Raw genomic sequence first — 9,152 nt, forward strand, 5'->3', positions numbered from 1 at the left:
GGGAAAGAAGTCTGGACTTGGCTTTTTATTTTTTTAACGTTTTGAGGATTTGAGAATGTATGTGTCCCTCCTGTATGCAGAGTAAAGAGGGTGGCCACATTTGCAGGTGATTGGAAGTCTCATTGAGAATGAAAGGCAATTAAGAAAGGAATGTAGGGCTTCCCTGGTGACGCACTGGTTGAGAGTCCGCCTGCCGATGCAGGGGACGCGGGTTTGTGCCCCGTTCTGGGAAGATCCCACATGCCACGGAGCGGCTGGGCCCGTGAGCCATGGCCGCTGAGCCTGTGCGTCCGGAGCCTGTGCTCCGCAACGGGACAGGCCCCAGCGGTGAAAGGCCCGCGTACTGAAAAAAAAAAAAAGAAAAAAGAAAAAAGAAAGGAATGTAGTGAGAGTGCACATGTGAAGTAGAGCAGAAAGAAAAAAAGATCTTTTTTGGTTGGGGGAAGAGGCCACAAGAGGAGGTGAGACGAGAGCGTGTCTTGGAGGATTGAGAGAATGGGGTTAGACAAAGAGGAGGAGAAACGGCATTTCAAGTTGGGGGTGGGGTGAGGGATTTGGGGTTTTTGCCTGCAGGCATTAGGGCAGTCATTGATGTTTTTTTTTAATTATTTTTTTAATGTTTATGTATGTATTTATTTTGGCTGCGCTGGGTCTTAGTTGCGGCACGCGGGATCTTTAGTTGCGGCATGCATGTGGGATCTAGTTCCCCGACCAGAAATCGAACCCAGCCCCCTGCATTGGGAGCGTGGAGTCTTACCCACTGGACCACCAGGGAAGTCCCCATTGATGGTTTTGTAAGAGGGTAACAAGTGGTAATGAGCATGATGACTCAAGGTGGAGTGTGATGAAGGAAAGTCTGTGGATAGGGAGACCATATAGGGAATTTGCTAGACTGAAGCTCCGTGAGACATGGACTGGGTCTTTGTTCATCATTGTGCCTGACCCTAATAAATACATATCTCTTGAAATGATGACTGAGTCTTTGTAGTGCACCAGGGGCTAAGTGATAAAGGCCTTAGACTAGGATGATAATTGCGGACATAGGGTTACAGGGGGAAGCAAAGAAACAGTCAGAAATGCCCCTGAAGTTTGGAGCAGGAGTGACTGGAAAGAAGGAGCCATAAGCAGGAAAGTCTGGAGGGGAGGTGCCCATGATTTCATTGAACGTATACTGACCTTGAGGTGGCAAGAGGACATCCGTGTTGAAATGTCCAGCAGGCTCAGGAAGGTCAGCTGTGGACAGCAGTGTGGGGTTTGCCATTTGGTAGCTTTGTGACCTTAGGGAAATTAGTTAACCTCTCTGAGCCTCAGTTTCTTCACCTACAGAAAGGAGAGGATAATAATATCTATCTCACAGGACTATTGTGAATAATAAATGAGGCTGTGACTATAAAGCGTCAGAGTGATTGGCACATGGTATTTACCAAATGAGTATTATGGATGTCACCGTCGTCAAGGGAGTGATTTGCAAAGTTGATACCTGAACTTGAGGGTGACTGGTTTACATGTGAGAGGGTAGAGAGAGAAAGAGGATTAAAGACTGAATTTTGAGGAATGTTAGAAAATGAAAGGAGGAAGAAATCCAAGAAGAGTCAGAGAAGAAGCGGCCAATAAGATAGATCCTGGATTTGTAATGTGGAAACCAGACAAGTAGAGAGTTTTCCAGGCAAGAGGGGGTGTCCTCTTCGCTGGTGGCCATCCAAAAGGTGCTATTTGAGTATGACCCCATTACAGTAACCCAGAAAACCTACCAAAGAAATCTTCATCTCTGTGTTTGTTTTTAGGATTTGTCTTGGGAGGTGCATTTGGGGTGTTCACTGCTGGCATTGATACCAATGTGGGCTTTGACCCTAAGGATCCTTACCGCACGCCTACAGCAAAAGAAGTTCTTAAAGACATGGGGCAGAGAGGAATGTCCTACGCCAAAAATTTTGCCATCGTGGGCGCCATGTTTTCTTGCACTGAGTGTTTGGTAGAATCTGTAAGTGTCCCTGCCTTCTGAGAAAGCCTTGCCTGTTTCCATCTTGGGACTTCTCAAGAGAAATACTCTTAATGCTACTAGAAAGCAGGTCAGAAATGTCCAATACTTGCTAGATTAAATTTCCATTAAATAGTCCCTAATGTAAACTTTTTGTGCGTTTATGATTTGGGCTTGCATTATTTTTTACTTGTTTTTGTAGGCTAGAAGTTGGTTAATGAGTTTATTTTATTTATTTTTTGGCTGCACCGCACTGCTTGCAGGATCTTGGTTCCCCAACCAGGGATTGAAGCCGGGCTCCCCGCAGGGGAAGCACGGAGTCCTCACCACTGGACTGCCAGGGAATTCCCAGTTAATGATTTTAAACAGAATACTTACTGGGGAACTGAGAAGAGATTTTGATTACTTCTCAAATGTTACACTTGGTTTCAGCGCTCTGGTACCACCTGCAGGAAGCATTTATGAACACATTCAAATTTTAGGAGCTCTACTTTTGAAAGGGAAAAAGATAGGCTTCCTTTGGGGAGGGACTAAATTAGCCAGCCAGAAACCCCATCTTTTTTTCCCTTAATCATCTTGTCTGGCTTGTTTCTTTGGCTCTGAACTGCTTTTCTCCACCCACAGTACCGGGGAAAATCAGATTGGAAGAACAGTGTCATCAGTGGCTGCATCACTGGAGGAGCCATTGGTTTCAGAGGTTAGTAAACAGTTCTCAGATGGTTTTCTTTGTGGCCTTGGACGACATGCTGAAGTTGACATTTCTAAACATATGAGCATTCCAAGGACAGCCCAAGGCATATGTGGACACTTGATATTCTTCCCTTCTGACAAGTAAATCACGTTTGCTTCTGTGTTAACTCGGTTTTGGAAACTTCTAGTATCTAGATCAGGGTTTCTGATGCTTGGCATTGTTGACATTTTAGACCAGATAAATGTTTGCTAGGGGGAGGGGGTGGCTGTCCTGTGCATGGTAGGATGTATAGCAGCATCCCTGGCCTCTACCCCCTAGATGCTAGTAGCATCCTTTAGTGGTGACAAGTAAAAGTGTCTCCAGACATTGCCAAATGTCCCCTGGGGAACAAAGTCACCCCCAGGTGAGAACCACAGAGAGATCTAGATTTATCTTAGAAAAAAGAACTGCACCCATCTTGAACATACGGGAAGAACTTCCTCATAATATGCAGGCGTGTGTTGCTATGCGGGGAAAGTACAGAAGCATAGCTGGGCCCCATTTGTCCAAATAGCAGGCTCTGCTGAAATTTCAGTTCCATGCATTGCAAACAGACATCTTTCTTCGTACCATACAACTGTCATTTTCATTTGTATATAAGTTATCACGGTAATAGGGTTCTTAGATTTCTATCCCTTGAAAGCCAAATATAGGTATTCTAGAGATGTTGGATTATCATCTATAGACAACAAAGAAAAAAACCGGTTCCCTGCCACTTCTCCGTGGTGGTGTGTCTGTCAAGAGTGTGGTGCAGGGCGTCAGTGACAGGGCGTTCTTAACAGTGTACATTGCTGCGCCGCTCTCCATCTGCTGTGCCCGGACTTATCCAAAGCAAAAAGCCTTTTTTCTCATTTTCTGAGAGGCAGGATAATTTGCTATCATTAAAACCTGATTTTCCTCCTCAAACAGCCATTTGTGATTTATGGAGTAACTTCCCCTTTGGTCTTCCCATGTCTCAGCTTTGTCAGGGCCTTTGAGAGGCTCAGCTCCCTGTAGGATTGCTTTGATCACCTTCCCAGGAATTTATTCCATAAACAAATCAGGGTACAGGCCATATGCTTTCACTTGATTCCAAGGGCTGGTTCTCTTAACCAGTTTCCTGCCTGTGAGGGGCTATTTTCATGAGGCTGGAAATAGTAATTCTTTAGAATGAGAAAAGTTAAATGAACGTACAGTTAGATAAAAGCACACTGGATCAGATCGTGTGCACAGCTTCACTGAAGTCTTCCAGCTCTCTGCTAGGTTGAATGATTTAGAACACGTACGCCGGTTTCTTTGCATCTGCGGGTACCCAAACTTTTCCTGAGTGCAGCCTGACCCAGCTTCTGTCACCACAGGTAATGTCATTTGTGTTTGCTTTACAGCTGGCTTAAAGGCTGGGGTCATTGGTTGTGGAGGTTTTGCTGCTTTCTCTGCTGCGATCGATTATTACCTACGGTGAGAGCACTTGCCTCCAGGGAAGGATGATGCCAGCCCAGGATCAGAGCTGTTCTGTGTAGGGCAGTTTCTGCACCATTCCGGGGCACTTGCTTCAGAGACTGAAGACATTTGTTTTCCCTCACATAGTTGGTGTCGTGAGGGAGCTGCCTGGCTGCAATCTGCTACCTCTGAGCAGCCACGCTCTCTGCTCCTGGACTCCAGCCAGGCTGTGGGGGGCTGTGCCACGCCAGCCTCTCTCTTTCGGGCAGATCAGGAGTCAGCGTGTTGACCTGTAGGAATTGAGTTCCGCAGACGTTCAGTCCTGACCACAATTGGCCCTCTGGTTGTTTGGTGCCGTGGGAACGGAGGGGACTTTACATATACCCGGGAAGCTGTTCTACCTTGGACCTCCATGCCGTCATCCATCTCACACATTGGAGCAGGGCAAAGTGAATTTATGCCATCCGACCAATGATGTCATTTTGTTTAGTGTTCTGCTGTCCTTGTTGAAAAACATATATATATATATATATATATATATATATATATATAATGTATGTATATATATTACAGTTTAAAAGGTTGGCTTATTTTTATTTTCAAATTCCACAATTCCCAAAAATGGTTCCAGGTGCCCAATGATTGAACATACACAGGGAAAGCGTGATGAGCAAACTCCTGAGAAGTTTGGGAATGTTAGGTTCCCAGGATCTGCAGAGTAGCGTTATCCTCACTGAGATTGTTACATTGGCCAGGGCCTTCCCCTAAAGAAGCCCAGCCTAGCCATGTTCTAGGATGCGTTGAAATTCCGCGCATAACCCCTGCTGGCCTCTTCTAAAAAATCCCTCCTGTGGGCTGGCCAATGGGAATGCCTGTGGTCTAAACCACACACTGGTGTTCTGCTCTGACCACCAGACCAGGCCCGGCTCAAGGACACAGTGTGTGAAGGGTCCTGCTCTGGTCCTCCTGGTGACTGAGTCACAGCAGCCACTGGTTATGATCAGACCGAGTTGAGGAGCTGTTCACCGCTACCATTTTTCTCTGGTGTCAGTGTTTTTCTTTCTTCCTTAAACGTATTAGTGTTTTTGACTTGACCTGGTAGCCTTTTTTCTGACAGTAGCAGCTCAGCCTAATTCTGTGCCATATGCAAAGAAATAGCCTTTTTCAATTGGGATCTACCACAGATGCTGCTTTACTCGGGTGCTTTGGTGCTGGGGTGAAGATGAACTCGGGACAGGCAGGTAGCTTGGTGGGGGCCGTGTAATTCCAGCCACCTTAAGCCAGTGGTAACGTCTCCTTTATTCTACCTTTGCCTTTTTGCCTTTTTTTGGCTTTCTGCCCCCTTGTCTGCTGTCTTCCAGCTCACCCACCCTTAGCCAGAATTCAGACTCAGCTGAACCATCCAGACATCCTGAGTGAGTGTGTGTGTGAGAGATAATGTCAGACTCAGCTGGTAACACCTTCCTCTGGCCATGTCTGCTGTTGCCTTTGGAATGAGTGAGCTAGTACACAAGACTCATGTCTTTCTATGGGGAATTCTATAGAATGCCTGTCCCAGTCTCAGTCACGAGGCTTCACTGCTGCTAGGCTGGCTGGAGTATCCTCACAGGTCAGAGAACAAATGTAGGAGTGTTTCCTCTACCGTCCGTAAGTAAGTCGCCTATAAGCACTTGGAGCAAGAGTAGATACTCCTGCCCTGGCACCTGTTACAGCGCTAGAGGCCCAGCATCTTCTACCACCCAGTCTAGTGCGTGGGGTCAAGTACACTGACTGACTGAGTACAGGAAACTGCCCTCACGACTGCCTTGAAAAAGATGAGCCCCGGGCTGTCAGTAGCCATCAGTTCAATAAGCCAAGCATTGTCCACGTTGACTATTCAATCAAGAGAGGAGATGAACAGTTTCCTGTTTTAGATGGCTAAGGAGGCAGTATGAGCTCATAAACCAAACACCAATTTTCAGAGACATCTGTTCCTGATCTCCAGAATAAACACAGTGTCCAGTGGCTTAGGCTGGTGGGAGCCTACATTAACCCCACTAGCTCTCTTACAGGGAGGATGGGCCTCTAGGGGATCCAGCCTCTCCAACAAGCAGATGAGGACAAAAGGCTGCCCCAAAGACCTGCTACTTCCAAGGAAAATGGAGAGAAAAGTTTACATAAAATAAGCCTCCACTTGAATGGACAACTTCCTGCCATCTCCCTGAGGCATACTGATGGCCACATCCCTGGTGGGGCAGTTGTATTTCATGAAAAGAACCGGCTGGTGACTGAGGTGGAGGCGTTGGTGAAAGAGCAAGGATGGGGCGCGGGCTCATCGCCCCCCAAAACCGCCACGCCACAGTCTCCACAGGCCGAAGGGAAGCTCAAGGGGGAGTTCACTAGGTAAACAGATTCTTGGAAGCACATCTGGATGCAGCTGGAAGAGTTAAATATTTAGATTGGTGGTCTTCCCTGGACTCCTGAGAACACAAACGTCCACACCACAGGGCTGAGTTGTGTGCAAATGTTGGGGCTTTGCATTTTTTTTATTAACATTTTCCTCTCACGTGGTTTACATCAATTTATAATCTACGTAAGTTGAAACAGAACATAGACCAAAGAAAAATATATCCTTACCAACTTATTAAAGTCAAATATTAATGAAGTGTCCCATCCTACCTGTATCAGCAAACACCGGCAGCCCACAGCCGTTGCAAGGACAGGCATGCGGGATTCCTGTAGCCTGTCTGATGGGCCTCTGTTGGCACAGCCTGCCCTGCTGGGCACAGTGGCTGGGGCTTCTGGGCTGCACAGTCCCTGTCTCGTAGGAGAACCCACGGGCTATTTCCTTGGTGCGGCTCAGTCCAGGTCTGGTACCCGCCCCTCCCTACTCTTGGGGGTGGAATTTATAAATATTCTGAGCCTTTTGCATTTCTCAGCCCTTCCGGCCTTCCTCCCATTCTCATTGCCTAAGTGAGGTTGGGGGGGCTGCAGTAGCTACCTGATGCTGAGAAGCAAACCTCCCTTGTTTTGGGGGGGTGGGAGGCACCCATTTGGGGCTGTAAATAGCTCTAGCTGGGCCTCCAGTTCATTCCAGTCAATGGCTGTGGAAGCAAGAGCCTTCCATGCCACATACCAGCTCCTGAGTGCCGAGCAGACTCCAGGGATGATCAGACACTGGGGATCTTTAGACTCAAGCGGCCTTCTTTCTCTACCCGCTATCTCAGAGAGCGGGGCTCCTTGCTAAGCTGCTAGCAGGCAGCTAGAGGATCAGTATTGCCCTCCTCTGAGGCACCTCTTTCCTCCGATGTGCACAGAATGTGTACCGTTCTGCCCATGATTGGGCAACAGGTGTAAACAAGATGAGAAAGGGCCCTTCCTCTCACTGAGCAAGTGCTACGGCTTTAGGGCCCTAAACCCTTCTTTAAAACAGCTCTGAGCTCAAGCTAGGCGAGCTCTTCTCTCCAATCCTGAGGGCCTAGAATCGAGTCTCTGCCACATAGGAGAGCCAGGGAGCTGTGTTCTGCAGCCCGGGAGTATCTGCCTTCCCAGGCTAACTGCCAGAGGCCGGCAGCCCCTGCTCAGGTGGGAAGAAATTGCACTTTGCGGGTACTTCTCACTCCTTTCCAGTGCTGAGCAGCGGGCCTCGGTGTTGGGATCGGAACCTGCTGATCCCCTACTCTGAAGCAGAGCGTCCACAACGAGGGTCCCCTGCAAAACCCAGTCCCGAGAGAGGCAGGTACCTGTGACTCCTCATTCTTCCCCAGCTCCTGGAGTTTCCCCGAGTTCACCCGCAAGGCTGCATCTAGAAGCCGGGGGTGGAAGGCAGCACCACGACAGCTGGCTAGCTGGACCGTGCCTGCCTTTCCCAGGGCCTGGAGCACACGTGGCCGTGGGGGCTGCCCCTGGCAGTGCTTGGCTGTGGAGAAAGTGTAAACCCTAAGGCAAAGGTGCCACGAGGTACGGGAGGCACCGGGAAGGACTAGCCCTCCTGGACAGAACCTGCCTGTTTCTGGACACCTGCTTCAGCCATAGTATCTGCCCTCCCAGAAGCCCAGCTCCACGGAGAAAAGCCACAACTGCTTGCTGCCGAGAGCCTCTTTCCCCCCAGCCCAGGACACCCAGCGCTCCCTGGCGCTCCTCTCAACGTCCCACCTGTCCTTTTTCCTCGGCGGCCTGACCCTCCCACCTCCCCCAATTCTTTCCTGACCCTCTGGCTACCTTGATAGCAGGTCACTTGTGAGTCTTGTGTACTCAAAGGAAACAGAACACCAAGGGAAAAGGAACTGAAAAGCAAAAGAAACAGTCAAAGATGCCTCACTGGTACTGGAGACAGAACAGATAAACCCAGAAATGGAGGTTCTCAGGTGGAAAAATCCCAGAAATCCGCTCTCCAGCCTGTGCTAAGCTGAGGATTAGTGTGAGTCTGTCTCCTTGTCCAACATTTGCACAGGCGGCAAGGCAAGCAGGTGCGCTTCCGCAGGCAGAGGGCAAGGAGAGGCAGGCGGCGGCACGGCACGGGCCACCACTGCCACCGCCGCCCAGGGCCTCCTCAGAGCTTTCGAGGCGCTGGATCAAAAACCAAGGCTGCACATGCATGCAGGCAGGCTGGGAGGGAGGAGGCTGCCAGGAGACTGCGGTCTGGGGGCAGGGCCAAGAGGGGAGAAGCTGGCAGCAGTCACAGCGCGCAAAATAAAGGCCCTTGGACCGGACTCAGGAGGAAAGAAAGTGTTGGAGGAAATGAAAGAACAAAGCAGGCTGTCTGTGTGCCCACACCGGGTCGGTCACTACCTTTCCTGCATGACAAGTAGACGTAAAACAATTCCCAAACAGCACGGAGCATTAGACACAACTAGAGGAACAGAGGGCAGAGCCCGGGGTGCGCAGCAAGGCTGGGGCCGGGTCAGCTGGCTTTGTACAAGGTGGCACAAAAGATGCACGTCTTCCAGTTCTTGGAAATCTGTGTCCCTTGGAGTCTGGAGCGCTGGGTTTGGGAGTTCTCTATCGTGGTCCTTCAAGTCTGGGTTGGGGCCCCCCCCCCCCCCC

General features: G+C 49.3%; 2 protein-coding genes across 2 annotated transcripts in view; one reads left to right on the forward strand and one right to left on the reverse strand.

Annotated features, from left to right (window-relative positions):
• TIMM22 (translocase of inner mitochondrial membrane 22) overlaps positions 1–4,505 on the forward strand; it is a 5,281-nt gene extending 776 nt beyond the window's left edge. The window contains exons 2-4 of the mRNA XM_007454243.1: positions 1,785–1,981; positions 2,603–2,675; positions 4,073–4,505. Of these exons, the coding sequence (XP_007454305.1) occupies positions 1,785–1,981; positions 2,603–2,675; positions 4,073–4,149 (347 nt within the window). The 3' untranslated portion in view covers positions 4,150–4,505. The remainder of the gene's footprint in view (positions 1–1,784; positions 1,982–2,602; positions 2,676–4,072) is intronic.
• The window catches only part of ABR (ABR activator of RhoGEF and GTPase), a 183,434-nt gene continuing 178,601 nt past the window's right edge, over positions 4,320–9,152 (reverse strand). Inside the window, exon 24 of the mRNA XM_007454242.1 lies at positions 4,320–4,330. The gene's annotated coding sequence lies outside the window, so the exon portion shown is untranslated. The remainder of the gene's footprint in view (positions 4,331–9,152) is intronic.

This window comes from Lipotes vexillifer, unplaced genomic scaffold (assembly GCF_000442215.2).
Source record: "Lipotes vexillifer unplaced genomic scaffold, Lipotes_vexillifer_v1.1 scaffold680, whole genome shotgun sequence".
NCBI classification, from domain to species: Eukaryota; Metazoa; Chordata; class Mammalia; order Artiodactyla; family Lipotidae; genus Lipotes; species Lipotes vexillifer.